Source organism: Salvelinus namaycush, chromosome 2 (genome assembly GCF_016432855.1).
Source record: "Salvelinus namaycush isolate Seneca chromosome 2, SaNama_1.0, whole genome shotgun sequence".
Taxonomy (NCBI): domain Eukaryota; kingdom Metazoa; phylum Chordata; class Actinopteri; order Salmoniformes; family Salmonidae; genus Salvelinus; species Salvelinus namaycush.
This window is the reverse complement of record NC_052308.1, coordinates 32,406,940-32,425,531: the sequence shown is the minus strand read 5'-3', so window position 1 is coordinate 32,425,531 and position 18,592 is coordinate 32,406,940. Positions and strand designations below refer to the sequence as shown.

At 43.7% G+C, this 18,592-nt stretch overlaps 1 protein-coding gene and 1 non-coding gene across 2 annotated transcripts in view; one reads left to right on the top strand and one right to left on the bottom strand.

The window, feature by feature from the left end:
- Positions 1-5,221: 5,221 nt before the first annotated feature.
- LOC120028307 lies at positions 5,222-5,382 on the bottom strand. Its single transcript, XR_005473423.1, has one exon. It is a non-coding gene; the product is annotated as a U1 spliceosomal RNA (small nuclear RNA).
- The window catches only part of LOC120021269 (SLIT-ROBO Rho GTPase-activating protein 3-like), a 139,304-nt gene continuing 126,061 nt past the window's right edge, over positions 5,350-18,592 (top strand). Inside the window, exon 1 of the mRNA XM_038964946.1 lies at positions 5,350-5,374. Coding sequence (XP_038820874.1) covers positions 5,350-5,374 — 25 coding nt within the window. The remainder of the gene's footprint in view (positions 5,375-18,592) is intronic.

Here is an 18,592-nt window from a genome sequence, read left to right as displayed (position 1 = left end):
ACAAGAACAAAAGAAAAATAAGAAAAATATATTTTTTAAAGTGGGTAGCTTATCAAAACTGCTGTATTTGTTTGACATCTCTCTCCCAGGCCAATGTACATTTCATAGCGTACGTTCTGTTTATTATTAGGGGAACCTGACAGCTTGCCCAGGAAAATGAGCTCTCAATGGAAGGGTGGCCATGAGAACTGTATTTCCTCTCAGTCTATCCACTGTTTTCCAGAAAAGGAATGAAAAAGTAGGTCTAACTGATATAAACAATATTTATGTTCGATAAAATGGCTTATTATTATGCTGTATAAGACATGCCATATCCAAGAGGGAGGGATGAAAGCCTATAATGTTTAAACAGTGTCACCTCTGCTCTCTTGAAGAATCATGCATTCGTCTTTTTCATGCTTAGGATATATTGCATACACCCCTTTATTTGTTTGTTCAGACCATAGTTGTAGTCTGGTCAGTCCTACACATCTAGGGTTTTGAAAATCAATCATCACTTTCCCTTCACCACCCATCCTTAGCACTTATCCATGCTTATCCAGTAAATGGGGAGTAGAATAACTGTTCCTGTATGTCACATCTCCATCTTTGATTAATTGTCCCCTGTGAAAGTGTGACGAGACGAGCAGCAGCGCTTGTCATCGGCTGGAAGTCTAGTTCTGTGCTTGAGATAACTCATCTATCATCAAACACCAGACCAGCTATACTGTATATTGGGGAACATCCCACAGAACGTGCCTTTCTTTCTGTGTAAAAAGTGGTGAACAGATAGTGGTATTGCAACTACATGTTACAACTAGCCAGGTATAATAAGGGCTCAGAGTTTTTCCTGGTCATGGTCAGGAAAAACTCAGGGCTCTAATTGTAACTAAGTTTGCAAAAAGCACACCATCCTGCGCTATTCTTAATACTGTACATGTGAAGCCATAACAATCAAACCTAATTTGAGTTTGCTAATTAAGCTAATACAGTTTTGTACTCCTCCATGTTAAAAGTTACACATAGATTAGTCTGTGTGGAGTCTGAGATGACCGTGGGTGTTTGTTGACGCCAAAGAAAGAACACTCCCACACAGCAGGTGGCTACATGGTGCTGCAGACAGAGGGTCAGAGAAATCTTCTCTCAGGAATTCTATACAAAAACAATCTCAAACTGCAGGAACTTTAAACATATAGGTAAGTTCTAGATAAAATCCATCAGTATTATATGAAATAATGTTATTAGCCAAATAAATGATATGAGAGGAGGATAGATAGAGGCATATAAAAACCCAATAGAACACAGGGTGAGATCTGGTAACTCATCTCAGGGTTAAGTATGAGGTACCTCTATGTGTTTGTACCAAACAGTCCTGTCCATCCCTATTATAGTCCTCTGTCAGCATCCCAAAGCCCTGGGGTCACTCATAAGGGGCCACAGTGACACTCTCCTTTTGTCTGCCCCTCCCCTCTGGTCCAGGGTCCGTCCAATCAGCACAATTAGAGCTTCCACTCCTGCCACTTCTGCTGAGTGTCAGATGGCCACGGAGTGTCTGTCTGGATAACTAAAGTCACACTCAAGGTACGTTCCAAATGGCACCCTATTCCCAATGGGCCCTGGTCAAAAGCAGTGCACTATAAAGGGAATAGGGTAACATTTGGGAGGTACCCTCTGACACTTCTCCTCTATTCTCAGTGTTGGGCCTATAATCTCCCACTGAGTGAAGCTGAGAATGCAGGCTCTGGCTCTCCGGCATGACTTTATTCACTAGCATGAAATGGAGCTCTAAGCAATCACATATGATAAAGGAAAAATCCTTAGGGATTTAGAGGGTCTTTGGTGAGAGTGTTCCGCAGGGTCTCTCTCAATGTGGTATTACTCATAAGGGGATAAGTGACTGCTAGACGAGCTGTGCTAATAAGATTCTATACCTACCGGCTCTTTGAAGTCAATATGATCACATATGCACTTCGTTTCTGGTTTGTAGCATTGACCAAACACTGCATGGTTTAAATAGGTATACATCTTTGTTATACATACAGAGGAGGAATACTGAGGATTCTAGTTTCATATGAATCAGGTAATTCAAAGGGTCCCAATGGATGTTTTGTCATATTACTGTATTTACTTGTACTTCATGTACAAACGCACTAGCTCTTCGTTTTTATACACAGGGCTCCTCACAACTTTGTGTGTGTTGTGTGCCATCTGGGGAAGTTAAGTAATGAGAGCAGAAGACATTTATTTTATTCACTGTACCATGGAAAATAAAGATGTACTCTATTCTGGGCTGTGAAACGATATAATTGTTTTTATCGAGTTAATTGAAGGATTTGCTGTGATTAACCATGATTAAGAGTCTATAATCCAAGTAACATAAAAAAATCCCCATCAAAATCTGTCAATTTAAGCTACAGATCTCTGCGTCTCAATCCACCGAATCTGCCTATGTTGGTCTTCGGCCATCTGCGGTGGAAGGTGGCCGAACTACATTGGTGTTTGTCAGACCGTGAGACATCCTGAAAAAATAAATAATAAATAAAATAATTGGTCTTCTCACGTCTGTAGCATCCAAATGGTTTGGTCTGCAAATTAATATGACCACTCTGTGGAAACAGAACACGATGGTGTTCTTCGTTTTGATCTACGACCCCCACAAGTGTCACGGGACTCATCTGAAGGTAACCCATATAAATTAATGGAAGTATGGAGGTAGTTTTGTGGCAACAAAAATAAGGGGTTAAATATGTGTCCAAAAAAACTACAATATTTCCTGAGCTTTCTTTAGATCTCCTAGATATAGGACAGGCACTTCAAAACCTTATTATTTATTTTTTGACTGTCTTTTTAAATGACTTTTTTTCATTCATGAATGTGTTATTCAATGTGTTTCTATGGGCTATAGTAGAGAAAAAAGAAGAAACCCGCACACTGATCTTGCTAGTATCACTGCTCTTTATTAAGCGTTACGTATTGGCCCCAAGGCCCTAGCCAGAGCTTCTGTGCATGTTTACAATCTGCACCCCTATGCAGACATCGCTCCCTATGGGCTATAGTAGTAAAGGCCAAATTCAATATTTAAAAAAAAAAAACTTTTTCTATATAAAGCATTACAAGAATCATGAAGAATGGTGCACTAAAATTACAAAAAGTTAACTGATTAACTTTGACAGCCTTAATTGTGTTATATTGTACTAAGCATTTGCAGAAACCTGGCATCAGGAACATTATCAGAGAACTCCTGAAAATGATTGACCATAGTATTAGACCGCCACTCCTCCCCCTTGGATTTCAGTCAAGGCCTTAGAGTACACTAGCCAGAGTCTCGAGCCTCTCTCACTTAGTTGAACAAATGAAAATCAGTGACTCAAACTGAATTCACTTAACAGTGACAAAGAACAATACAGAGCCCAGTGCAGCTGAGGTCCAGATGTGGACCATAAAATAAAAACTTTGAGGCCAGTTTATGATGCAGGAAATAATGAAGTTTTCTAATGAGTGTACAGGGGCACGTATGTCTTGGGTAATGACAATTAATGGGACCATAACAAGACACGTTTCTTTTATGTGTATTCATAATGTGGAATAGAATGGGTCACTAACAATGCCAACAAATAAGTATTGTTATGGAATTCCCCTGCCTGTGTGTAACTTTGAGGTTGCCTTATTCCTGCGATGCTAGCGGGTCACAAACCAGCAAATACGGCGAGCAGGGTCGATCTCTTTCAGGTATAATTTTTTTTCTTCTGTTCCAGTGAATATTGTTATTTTATAGTAATTATTTGGCATTGATTTTTCATTTTTCACCAAAGATATCAGCTATGTCAGCAGTCATCTCATGCATATTTCTTGTCACTGTAAAGGGCAGACCTTCAAGAAAATGTCATTTTGGTGAACTGAGAGAGAATCTAAACTTAATCAATATGAAGCGAATGCAACCCAACGCTGGCACCCACCGCATCGAATCAATAGACAGAAAGTGACATGACTCATTTTATTTTCCATTCGGGTATGACATGTCTATTGTGAGTAACAATGTTTACATACCCAGTATGGACTGTGAGGAAACCAATCCTACACTGGAGAAAGTACTGTATATAGCTCCCATTAGGGATTCCTCTGAGCCTGGGAGTGTACAGCGCCTTAGCCATTTCTCAGGGATTATTGGTGATATGAAAGGCTATAATGTCAATGCAAAGCCATCCCTGGATGGATTAAGTGAGCGAGCGAGAGGAGAAGAGATGAGAGGAAAATGATGGATCTCTCCTGGAAGCTTATCCCCCTCTCTGCAATCTCATACCTCTGATGAGCCCTGACTTCTGACCTCCAGCAGTCAAAGGTCAAGTTGGGTATTCACACTCTCTCACTCCTACCGCTTTACGTCAACAGATGATTACACTCTCCTTTCTCCCAGTGGTATAATATGTCAGAAATGTATTATTCATTTAGCTACTGATCCCAATGTGTAATATTGCTGGATTTTACACTATTTGGATATATCACTTATAATTTTGGGGGGGAATATTCCCAAGCAGAGATAATTTGCTGCATTTGTAAAGAGACACCACTTTTTCGTATCCAGTTTGTATAAAGTTAGTTCTAATAGTTGTTTTTCGTAGGAAAAGCAAATTATGTAGCATATTATAGAAAGTATCTACAGAGAAACACCACAGCACCACAGAAATTAACCTCAATGTAGGGTTTCAAATACCAAAGTGTTATATTATATTCATTATTTCTCTCTCTTACAGTATGATTCTAATTATGTTTCTCTGACAAGGCCCAGACAGAATCCCTGGGTGTGGACATTGTTTCCCTTGTGCCTCAGTTTGGTGTGGAGACTAGCAGTGGCTCCCACTCTGGCTCTTTAGAATGAAATACTGAACGTGCTTCACAATGGATCTTTGTGCCTGAAAAACAGTGAAGTCATAGTTTCCCAGGCTTCCTCCCCCCTGAGATGCCTAGCAATGAGGGGGAGAAGGGAGGGGGGAGAGGCTCAGACTTTTGTAGTAAACAAAGGAGCAGAATCCATCGGGGTGTCACTCTGGTGTAGGGGTCTTCTTATCCAAGTCTCTTAGCGCTTCAACACAGCTGGTCAGCATCACAGGTGAATAATGGGTGTCCCCCTCCTCTTTTCCTCACTGACCAGCGACTAGTTCAGTTTAGAAGCTGTTTTTAGAGAACAACCTCACTTCATACAAACTTATCAACACTAGCAGTAACTTGAGTAGCTAAGCGCACTCCTGAAATCTCTTTTTGTGCTCTGACTAACACAAATGATGCAGTGGAGATTGCCACATTTGGAGAATTTGCAACGGTCAGCACAGCCGGAGTGCAGCAACTGAGCCTCTCCCTGGGTGAACCTCCTTCATGATCAAGGTGTTTGCCCTGCCAGGTAAGTATATCTGTATTTTCATTCATGTATTTTTCATTCAGACACTATGGTAAAAGGTCAAAGGTCACAATGATGTTCATGCATCAGCTCATACAGCTACTATTACTTACCGGGCTGTGTATTCTCCTTAGGCAGGTGTTCATCAGCCAGAAAATATCTTCAGACAGCACTGGGCTGGTAAGCAGGGTGGGGGGAGAAACCACATCCTATTTTTGGCATCTTTATTCCTGAGGCATGAGGGGCATGTTCAGAGTTTGCCCAGATAAGTGGGAATTTACGTTCTGGGGGCTTAGAGAGTCACTCTCTCAGATAAATTAGACTCTCCAGACAGACTGTTTCATCTCCACATCTAATTTATGTACTAGCATGTCTTCATAGGAGGAAGCACTGTGCTGAGCTCATGTCGCAACCCACTCCCACTGACAAGGCTCAGGCACAATGAGCTTTACACTTGAGTGCCATCACGGTAATTTAAAAGCCATTATCTACCTATCTTCCAAGAATTAATGGAGGGTGATACGTAAACAGTTTGTGCATATGCTAAGACAACCTCTGACTCATCTTGTAGGGTGTTAATGCATTTGATGGACATTATTTTTCAATTAAAAGTGTCAAGAGAGGAGGGTCTTGAATCATTACATTTTTTTTGTTTTACTCTTCCTTACATTGGTCTGCAGAGTCTATATCTGGAACAATTTGTACATGAAATCTAATGTATATAAAGATGTGAGACAGTAAGATGTCTCACGGCCAAGGGAGATGGCAGGAAGTCTTTCAGGTGAAGTCAGGCGTTTCTTATACAGCAATGTGCAGTGTTCAGCAGAATACTTGGATATTTACAAATGGATCCACAAAAAGAAGAAAAATATATAATAAACTCAGGACTGTGGAGACTGAGATGAAAAAGGCATGCAGGAACCACCTGGATTGAAGTCAAGAAAACCGCCCAGAACAGAATTCGCTGAAGATGCACCATTGAGGCCCTTTGCTCCACTAGGAGCTGAAAATAACGAGTCAGGCGAGTCAAGTTATGCGCATGCATGACTGCCACCCCCCATATAACATAGCAGACAGATGTACAGGAAGGAAGAGCCAGCCTAACAAACAAACATGACACATTTTGACACTACTGTAAAACATCAAGTGCATATGTGGTATAGGTTTAATCGACTGAACACTTGAACCAAAAGTGAGAATCAGATGTGTGTGAATGATTTAGAATGGAGCACTGCTATTTTTCATTGTGTTGTTTATAATAACGTAATAGTACTTTATCTTTATAGCCGTCTCCAATCAGAGTTTTGAGTTTCATCAATCCTACAGTATATTCCTTTGCTTCTAATGTGTGCTAGACCATTTTTCACACTCAGCTCAGCTCAGCTCCAGAGCCAACACAATGTTTAGGACTCAGTTTCAATAACATTGGCACAGCCAGCAAAACATTCACATCTTTGCTGCCATGCCTATAATCATCATCTTCTGCATGTGTAACACATTGCAGTACTTGCATCTATGACGCCTCCATTTAGCAAAACAACCTACAGATCCAACATACATTGAGTGAGTGTTTGTGTGCAATCCTTCATGTGAGGATTGCTTTTCATCTAACCTTTATTTTATTTATTTATTTATTATTACATCTAACCAGAGCACAGAAAGATTGTCAACTCCTGGAATGAGATGGAGAAGACTGCTCAAAACCAAGTTTGCTGGAGAAGCATCGTTGACGGCCTACTGTATGTTGTTCATGGGGCGATGGGCCTAAATAAGTCAATTATTAATCTTTATTTAAAGCAGGAAGTACCATGAAGACAAAAATGATTTCCAACAGAGACTTGGAATTGAGTTTCAATGATATTAAAGAGGTGCCGAAGGTGTTGATGTATAATCCCAGTCACAGTTACTGGGCTAGGATTCATGTAGGGTGGCAGGTAGCCTAGCGGTTAAGAGTGTTGCCCCAGTAACCAACTGGTCGCTGATGTGAATCCCCAAGCCGACTAGGTGAATAATCTGTAGATGTGCCCTTGAGCAAGGCACTTATCCCTGGAACAAACAGCACAAGCCTACCTATAGCTATCAACACTACACTGGCCTTGCACACCTATGTACCCTTACACACACACATTGGCTTTCTACTTGCATATCAGCATATCAGAGATCAGAGCCGCATATTAAAGCAACATGCAGTCATGTACATTTCCCACACAGACTTACATACCCCCAGATCTTTTCTCCTCACATCCCCCCACCGATACATGACTGCTGCCCTGCCACCCCACTACAGGACCTATTAGCATCCAAGATGGCGTAGTAGTCGGACGTGTGTTTTGTCTTGTCCCGTCCCGTGTAAATATCGTTTTATTTTTCCTAATTTTTCCGTATATATTTTAATCTCACTTTCCATCTACTGACGGAATATACTCTCCTGCAACCCACCTCACCCAATGTGGTACGGATCTGCTATCTTTATACTTTAGAACCGGAACCCCCATCAGAAGCTAGCCAGCTAACTAGCTACTAGCTAGTAGTCAGTTAGCCACTGCTAGGGGTCTTCACCGTTAACTATGACACCAGCCAGCCTCAGCTCGGTCAATACCTGCCAGACTGCATAGCACGATATCGTCCCAGAGCATATCGGACAGCTTTTTCTCTACCACATCTCTGGATTTCTACCGCAAGCTCTGAACCTTTACACCGGATCATCGCAGCTAGCTAGCTGCAATCCGAGTGGCTACTCCTAGCTAACGTCTCTGTCCCGAAGCAAGCACCAGTTAGCCTTGAGCTAGCCTCGAGCTAGGCCCATCTCCCGGCTTGCCAAAGAAGTCCACCAGCTAATTCTTGGGTACAATACCTCTTTTGCCAATTGGCCTGGACCCTTTACTGCCGACACAGAGCCCCGCAGATCCATCACGACTGGTCAGCCGACGTAATCGTCCGAGGTGGTTTCAACAGGCTCTTCCCTTGCAACATCGCCGAGGGCCCATCTGCTAGCTCCAACCCGCTAGCTGTCTGAATCACCGTGTCTCCAGCTCGCCTAGCGTAGTAGCGATTACTGAATCGGCTCCCTGACTCACATATTGCTACTCATTGGACCCCATGATCACTCGGCTACACATACCTCTCCCTAATGTCAATATGCCTTGTCTATTGCTGTTTTGGTTAGTGATTGTCGTACTTCACTGTAGGGCCCCCAGCCCTGCACAATATGCCTTAGACAGCCCTTTTGTCCCACCCCCCACACATGCGGTGACCTCACCTGGCTTAACTGCTGACTCTAGAGACAAAACCTCTCTCATCGTCACTCAATGCCTAGGTTTACCTACACTGTACTCACATCCTACCATACCCTTGTCTGTACATTATGCCTTGAATCTATTCTTCCACGCCCAGAAATCTGCTCCTTTTACTTTCTGTTCTGAACGCACAAGACGACCAGTTCTTATAGCCTTTAGTCGTACCCTTATCCTACTCCTCCGATGTTCATCTGGTGATGTAGAGGTTAACCAAGGCCCTGCAGTCCCCAGCACCACTCCCATTCCCCAGGCACTCTCATTTGTTGACTTATGTAACCGTAAAAGGCTTGGTTTCATGCATGTTAACATCAGAAGCCTCCTCCCTAAGTTTGTTTTATTCACTGCTTTAGCACACTCCGCCAACCCAGATGTCCTAGCCGTGTCTGAATCCTGGCTTAGGAAGGCCACCAAAAATCCAGAAATTTCCATCCCCAATTACTACATTTTCCGACAAGATAGAACTGCCATTATGGAAAGAGATCGTGATACCTCACATCTCAAAATAGGGCTACTTAATATTAGATCCCTCAACGATGTTAGGATGAAACAGTCAGAGGTCACCAAGCGCAACATAGCTTCAGCATGTAAATCAGCTAGAAAGATGTGTCGGCATCGAGTAATTGTCTCTGGCCCCCTCCCAGTTAGGGGGAGTGATGAGCTCTACAGCAGAGTCTCACAACTCAATCGCTGGTTGAAAACTGTTTTCTGCCCCTCCCAAAAGATAGAATTTGTAGATAATTGGCCCTCTTTCTGGGACTCACCCACAAACAGGACCAAGCCTGGCCTGCTGAGGAGTGACGGACTCCATCCTAGCTGGAGGGGTGCTCTCATCTTATCTACCAACATAGACAGGGCTCTAACTCCTCTAGCTCCACAATGAAATAGGGTGCAGGCCAGGCAGCAGACTGTTAGCCAGCCTGCCAGCTTAGTGGAGTCTGCCACTAGCACAGTCAGTGTAGTCAGCTCAGCTATCCCCATTGAGACCGTGTCTGTGCCTCGACCTAGGTTGGGCAAAACTAAACATGGTGGTGTTCGCCTTAGCAATCTCACTAGAATAAAGACCTCCTCCATTCCTGCCAATATTGAAAGAGCTCGTGATACCTCACATCTCAACATAGGGCTACTTAATGTTAGATCCCTCACTTCAAAGGCAGTTATAGTCAATGAACTTATCACTGATCATAATCTTGATGTGATTGGCCTGACTGAAACATGGCTTAAGCCTGATGAATTTACTGTGTTAAATGAGGCCTCACCCCCTGGTTACACTAGTGACCATATCCCCTGTGCATCCCGCAAAGGCGGAGGTGTTGCTAACATTTACGATGCAAATGTCAATTTACCCCCCCCCAAAAATGACGTTTTCATCTTTTGAGCTTCTAGTCATGAAATCTATGCAGCCTACTCAATCACTTTTTATAGCAACTGTTTACAGGCCTCCTGGGCCATATACAGCGTTCCTCACTGAGTTCCCTGAATTCCTATCGGACCTTGTAGTCATAGCAGATCATATTCAAATTTTTGGTGATTTTAATATTCACATGGAAAAGTCCACAGACCCACTCCAAAAGGCTTTCGGAGCCATCATCGACTCAGTGGGTTTTGTCCAACATGTCTCTGGACCTACTCACTGTCACAGTCATACTCTGGACCTAGTTTTGTCCCATGGAATAAATGTTGTGGATCTTAATGTTTTTCCTCATAATCCTGGACTATCGGACCACCATTTTATTATGTTTGCAATCGCAACAAATAATCTGCTCAGACCCCAACCAAGGAGCATCAAAAGTCGTGCTATAAATTCTCAGACAACCCAAAGATTCCTTGATGCCCTTCCAGACTCCATCTGCCTACCCAAGGACGTCAGAGGACAAAAATCAGTTAACCACCTAACTGAGGAACTCAATTTAACCTTGCGCAATACCCTAGATGCAGTTGCACCCCTAAAAACTAAAAACATTTGTCATAAGAAACTAGCTCCCTGGTATACAGAAAATACCCGAGCTCTGAAGCAAGCTTCCAGAAAATTGGAACGGAAATGGCGCCACACCAAACTGGAAGTCTTCCGACTAGCTTGGAAAGACAGTACCGTGCAGTATCGAAGAGCCCTCACTGCTGCTCGATCATCCTATTTTTCCAACTTAATTGAGGAAAATAAGAACAATCCGAAATGTATTTTTGATACTGTCGCAAAGCTTACTAAAAAGCAGCATTCCCCAAGAGAGGATGGCTTTCACTTCAGCAGTAATAAATTCATGAACTTCTTTGAGGAAAAGATCATGATCATTAGAAAGCAAATTACGGACTCCTCTTTAAATCTGCGTATTCCTCCAAAACTCAGTTGTCCTGAGTCTGCACAACTCTGCCAGGACCTAGGATCACGAGAGACACTCAAGTGTTTTAGTACTATATCTCTTGACACAATGATGAAAATAATCATGGCCTCTAAACCTTCAAGCTGCATACTGGACCCTATTCCAACTAAACTACTGAAAGAGCTGCTTCCTCTGCTTGGCCCTCCTATGTTGAACATAATAAACGGCTCTCTATCCACCGGGTGTGTACAATACTCACTAAAAGTGGCAGTAATAAAGCCTCTCTTGAAAAAGCCGAACCTTGACCCAGAAAATATAAAAAACTATCGGCCTATATCGAATCTTCCATTCCTCTCAAAAAAAATTGAAAAAGCTGTTGCGCAGCAACTCACTGCCTTCCTGAAGACAAACAATGTATATAAAATGCTTCAGTCTGGTTTTAGACCCCATCATAGTACTGAGACTGCACTTGTGAAGGTGGTAAATTACCTTTTAATGGCGTCAGACCGAGGCTCTGCATCTGTCCTCGTGCTCCTAGACCTTAGTGCTGCTTTTGATACCATCGATCACCACATTCTTCTGGAGAGATTGGAAACCCAAATTGGTCTACACGGACAAGTTCTGGCCTGGTTTAGATCTTATCTGTCGGAAAGATATCAGTTTGTCTCTGTGAATGGTTTGTCCTCTGACAAATCAACTGTAAATTTCGGTGTTCCTCAAGGTTCTGTTTTAGGACCACTATTGTTTTCACTATATATTTTACCTCTTGGGGATGTCATTCAAAAACATAATGTTAACTTTCACTGCTATGCGGATGACACACCGCTGTACATTTCAATGAAACATGGTGAAGCCCCAAAATTGCCCTCGCTAGAAGCCTGTGTTTCAGACATAAGGAAGTGGATGGCTGCAAACTTTCTACTTTTAAACTCGGACAAAACAGAGATGCTTGTTCTAGGTCCCAAGAAACAAAGAGATCTTCTGTTGAATCTGACAATTAATCTTGATGGTTGTACAGTCATCTCAAATAAAACTGTGAAGGACCTCGGCGTTACTCTGGACCCTGATCTCTCTTTTGACGAACATATCAAGACTGTTTCAAGGACAGCTTTTTTCCATCTACGTAACATTGCAAAAATCAGAAACTTTCTGTCCAAAAACGATGCAGAACAATTAATCCAATCTTTTGTTACTTCTAGGTTATACTACTGCAATGCTCTACTTTCCGGCTACCCGGATAAAGCACTAAATAAACTTCAGTTAGTGCTAAATACGGCTGATAGAATCCTGACTAGAACCAAAAAATGTGATCATATTACTCCAGTGTTAGCCTCCCTACACTGGCTTCCTGTTAAGGCAAGGGCTGATTTCAAGGTTTTACTGCTAACCTACAAAGCATTACATGGGCTTGCTCCTACCTATCTTTCCCGATTTGGTCCTGCCGTACATACCTACACGTACGCTACGGTCACAAGACGCAGGCCTCCTAATTGTCCCTAGAATTTCTAAGCAAACAGCTGGAGGCAGGGCTTTCTCCTATAGAGCTCCATTTTTATGGAATGGTCTGCCTACCCATGTGAGAGACGCAGACTCGGTCTCAACCTTTAAGTCTTTACTGAAGACTCATCTATTCAGTGGGTCATATGATTGAGTGTAGTCTGGCCCAGGAGTGTGAAGGTGAACGGAAAGGCTCTGGAGCAACGAACCGCCCTTGCTGTCTCTGCTTGGCCGGTTCCCCTCTCTCCACTGGGATTCTCTGCCTCTAACCCTATTACAGGGGCTGAGTCACTGGCTTACTGGTGCTCTTCCATGCCGTCCCTAGGAGGGGTGCGTCACTTGAGTGGGTTGAGTCACTGACGTGATCTTCCTGTCTGGGTTGGCGGCCCCCCTTGAGTTGTGCCGTGGCTGAGATCTTTGTGGGCTATACTCGGCCTTGTCTCAGGATGGTAAGTTGGTGGTTGAAGATATCCCTCGAGTGGTGTGGGGGCTGTGCTTTGGCAAAGTGGGTGAGGTTATATCCTGCCTGTTTCGCCCTGTCCGGGGGTATCATCGGATGGGGCCACAGTGTCTCCTGACCCCTCCTGTCTCAGCCTCCAGTATTTATGCTGCAGTAGTTTATGTGTCGGGGGGCTAGGGTCAGTCTGTTATATCTGGAGTACTTCTCCTGTCTTATCCGGTGTCCTGTGTGAATTTAAGTATGCTCTCTCTAATTATCTCTTTCTCTCTTTCTTTCTCTCTAGGACCATGCCTCAGGACTATCTGGCATGACGACTCCTTGCTGTCCCCAGTCCACCTGGCCGTGCTGCTGCTCCAGTTTCAACTGTTCTGCCTGCGGCTATGGAACCCTGACCTGTTCACCGGACGTGCTACCTGTCCCAGACCTGCTGTTTTCAACTCTTTAGAGACAGCAGGAGCGGTAGAGATACTCTTAATGATCGGCTATGAAAAGCCAACTGACATTTACTCCTGAGGTGCTGACTTGTTGCACCCTCGACAACTACTGTGATTATTATTATTTGACCATGCTGGTCATTTATGAACATTTGAACATCTTGGCCATGTTCTGTTATAATCTCCACCCGGCACAGCCAGAAGAGGACTGGCCACCCCTCATAGCTTGGTTCCTCTCTAGGTTTCTTCCTAGGTTTTGGTCTTTCTAGGGAGTTTTTCCTAGCCACCGTGCTTCTACACCTGCATTGCTTGCTGTTTGGGGTTTTAGGCTGGGTTTCTGTACAGCACTTTGAGATATCAGCTGATGTAAGAAGGGCTATATAAATAAATTTGATTTGAACTGCCAAAGGGGGCGCAGTTGCAATCTACTGCAGAGATAGCCTGCAGAGTTCTGTCATACTATCCAGGTCTGTGCACAAACAGTTTGCTTCTACTTTTAAAAATCCACCTTTCCAGAAACAAGTCTCTCACCGTTGCCACTTGTTATAGACCCCCCTCAGCCCCCAGCTGTGCCCTGGACACCATATGTGAATTGATTGCCCCCCATCTATCTTCAGAGTTCACAATGTTAGGTGACGTAAACTGGGATATGCTTAACACCCCGGCCGTCCTACAATCTAAGCTAGATGCCCTCAATCTCACACAAATTATCAAGGAACCTACCAGGTACAACCCTAAATCCGTAACCATGGGCACCCTCTTAGATATCATCCTGACCAACTTGCCCTCTAAATACACCTCTGCCATCTTCAACCAGGATGTCAGCGATCACTGCCTCATTGCCTGCGTCCGTAATGGGTCCGCGGTCAAACTACCACCTCTCATCACTGTCAAACGCTCCCTAACGCAATTCAGATAGCAGGCATTTCTAAATCGACCTGGCCCGGGTATCCTGGAAGGATATAGACCTCATCTGTCAGTAGAGGATGCCTGGTTGCTCTTTAAAAGTGCTTTCCTCACCATCTTAAATAAGCATGCCCCATTCAAAAAATGTACAACTAACAACAGTTCACCCCAGACTTGACTGCCCTTGACCAGGTCATCTATAAGTCTTTGCTAGGTAAAGCCCCACCTTATCTCAGCTCACTGGTCACCATAGGAACACCCACCCATAGCACGCGCTCCAGCAGGTATATTTCACTTGTCATCCCCAAAGCCAACACTTTCTTTGGCCGCCTTTCCTTCCAGTTCTCTGCTGCCAATGACTGGAACGATTTTCAAAAATCACTGAAGCTGGAGACATATCTCCCTCTCTAACTTTAAGCATCAGCTGTCAGAGCAGCTTACCGATCACTGTACCTGTACACAGGTATATTTATTGCCATACCTCCCTAACCTTCTACATTTGCACACAATGTACATTTGTTTATGTGTAACTGTGTTGTTGTTTTTGTCGCACTGCTTTGCTTTATCTTGGCCAGGTCGCAGTTGTAAAAGAGAACTTGTTCTCAACTGGCCTACCTGGTTAAATAAAGGTGAAATAAAAATAAATAAATATCAAGTGTGTGTGATATAACAGTGTGTGATGTCTGCACACATTAACGTGAGAGTCCGATGACAGCAGAGGTTATCCCTCACCACAATGGAGGAACTTAGTGCTGTTGGTATTACATATGCCTATATAAGGGCCACAGCCATGGAAGTAATGTGAGTTAGCACAGCTGGAGGGGGGTTGCCATAGCAATGAGCACTACATTGGGTTTGCTATGTTTCTCTCTGAATAGATGATTATCAATATGTTTTGGCCAATGCAGCTTAAATAAAAACATGAATTTAATTTATTGGTTAACACACTACAAAGCAAAACAGGAGAATAAAAAAATGTATACATTGAACAATGAACTGACAGAGCTTCTAATAGCAGATCCTGTCACCTGTGTAATCATGTCGTTGATTGCATAACAATTAAACAGAACGAATTTAATGGCGCAGGAGGGGATGGCTGTCGTTTTATGGGCTCTTATCAAATCATGCTATTTTGCTCGTTTTTTCACATTGTTTGTAACTTACTTTGTACATAATGTTGCTGCTACCGTCTCTTATGACCGAAAAGAGCTACTGAATATCAGAACAGCGATTACTTACCTTGAACTGGACGAATAATTTTTCTTTAATGAGTCGGACGAGAGGGATTTACTCCAGACAACCGATGAGGCCCTTATCCCCGTCATTCGCAGGAGAAAAAGACAGCGATATTGCGGAAGGCGATTGGGGTGCCTTGTAAGGATCTGGTGATGAGTTGCTAATCTGCCTTTGCCATTGGTAGAATTGGCCAATGTACAATCGCTGGATAATAAAGTGGACGAACTACAAGCACGTATATCCTACCAACGGGACATTAAAAACTGAAATATCTTGTCGTGGCTGAACGACGACATGAATAATGTCGTGGAAATATTCAGTCAATAATATTTCACAAATACCGGAGCCGGAGTTCAAATAGACTTTTATTAAGACATAATAAAAGTCGAGCTGGTTCATGAAAACAACTAACTTTCCAGTTTTGGCACACACTTCTTATAAATGTTTTCTCCTCACGTCACACACAGTAACTCCTCTTAATGACTCATCCCCTCTGGCATTTAGACACCGTTATCTTATTGCCTTGCACTAATTTTAGTTTTGTTTCATATTAGGGCATGGAAACTGTAGAGCCACAGCAAAAGTTAAAAAATACAGACATGTTCTCGACTAAGACAGGTGCATGCATGTAGGACCATAGCAACAGTCTATAGATACATTTTACAGAAATAACCAGACATGTCATCCTGGTTGCTCATCTGATAGGAACACCCATGTTCTGGAAAAGTCTTGTGCACTAGTCTTGCGGACCACCCTGAAATGTATAATGGCCACACATGTTATGGAGAATTTTACAGAACATACAGCTGGCAGGTTACAGCTGACGGGTTACACACTGTATCAGCAGGATAGAACAGCAGCCTCTGGTAAGACAAGGGGTGGCGGTCTATGTATATTTGTAAATAACAGCTAGTGCACGATATCTTAGGAAGTCTCGTCTGAGGTAGAGTATCTCAAGATGAGATGTAGACCATCTATATTCTTCGTAGCTGTCTATTTACCACCACAAACCGATGCTGGCACAAAGAGCGCACTCAATGAGCTGTATACGGCTATAAGAAAACAGTAAAAAGATCATCCAGAGGCGGCGCATCTAGTGAAGAGGGACTTTAATGCAGGGAAACGTAAATCTGGTTTACCAACTTTCTACCAGCATGTTAAATATGCAACTAGAGGGGAAAAAAACAACAACTCTAGACCACCTTTACGCCACATACAGAGACACGTACAAAGCTCTCCCTCACCCTCCATTTGGCAAATCTGACCATAATTCTATCTTCCTGATTCCTGCTTACAAGCAAAAACTACAGCAGGAAGCACCAGTGACTTGGTCTATAAAAAAGTGGTCAAATGAAGCAGATGCTAAGCTACGGGACTGTTTTGCTAGCACAGACTCAAATATGATCCGTGATTCTTCCGATGGCATTGAGGAGTACACCACATCAGTCACTGGCTTCATCAATAAGTGTATTGATGATGTCTTCCCCACAGTGACTGTACGTACATACCCCAACCAGAAGCCATGTATTACAGGCAACATCCACGCTGAGCTAAAGGGTAGAGCTGACGCTTTCAAGGACCGGGACTCTAATCTGGAAGCTTATAAGAAATCCCGCTATGCCAAACCGACGAACCATCAATCAGGCAAAGCATCAATACAGGACTAAGATTGAATCGTACTACACCGGCTCCGACACTCATCAGATGCGGCAGGGCTTGCAAACTATCACAGACTACAAAGGGAAGCACAGCCACGAGCTTCCCAGTTACACGACCCTACCAGACGAGCTAAATTACTTCTATGCTCGCTTTGAGGCAAGTAACACTGAAACATGCATGAGAGCATCAGCTGTTCCGGAAGACTGTGTGATCACGCTCTCTGTAGCCAATGTGAGTAAGACCTTTAAACAGGTCAACATTCACAAGGCCGCAGGGCAAGACGGATTACCAGGACGTGTACTCCGAGCATGCACTGACCAACGGGCAAGTGTCTTCACTGACATTTTCAACCTCTCCCTGTCTGAGTCTGTAATACCAATATGTTTCAAGCAGACCACCATAGTCCCTATGCCAAAGAACACTAAGGTAACCTGCCTAAATGACTACTGACCCATAGCACTCATGTCTGTAGCCATGAAGTGCATTGAAAGGCTGGTCATAGCTCACATCAACACCAGAAACCCTAGACCCACTCCAATTTGCATACCGCCCCAACAGATCCACAGATGATATAATCTCTATTGCACTCCACACTGCCCTTTCACACCTGGACAAAAGGAACACCTACAGTATGTGAGAATGCTATTCATTGACTACAGCTCAGCATTCAACACCATAGTGCCCTCAAACCTCATCACTAAGCTAAGGACCCTGGGACTAAACACCTCCCTCTGAAACTGGATCCTGGACATCCTGACGGGCCGCCTCCAGGTGGTAAGGGTAGGTAACAACACATCAGCCACGCTGATCCTCAACACGGGGGCCCCTCAGGGGTGCGTGCTCAGTCCCCTCCTGTACTCCCTGTTCACTGCATGGCCAGGCACGACTCCAACACCATCATTAAGTTTGTCAATGACACAACATGGTAGGCCTGATCACAGACAACAACGAGACAGCCTATAGGGAGGAGGTCAGAGACCTGGCCGTGTTGTGCCAGGACAACAACCTCTCCCTCAACGTGATCAAGACAAAGGAGATGATTGTGGATTACAGGAAAAGGAAGACCGAGCACGCCCCCATTCTCATCGACGGGGCTGCAGTGGAGCAGGTTGGAGGTCCAAGTTCCTTGGTGTCCACATCACCAACAAACTAACATGGTCCAAGCCCCCCAAGACAATCGTGAAGAGGTCACGACAACACCTCCTCCCCTTAGGAGACTGAAAAGATTTGGCATGGGTCCTCATGGGTCCTCTACTGCTGCACCATCGAGAGCATCCTGACTGGTTGCATCACTACCTGGTATGGCAACTGTATGGCCCAGTACATCACTGGGGCCAATCTTCCTGCCATCCAGGACCTCTATACCATGCTTTGTCAGAGGAAGGCCCTAAAAATTGTCAAAGACTCCAGCCACCCTA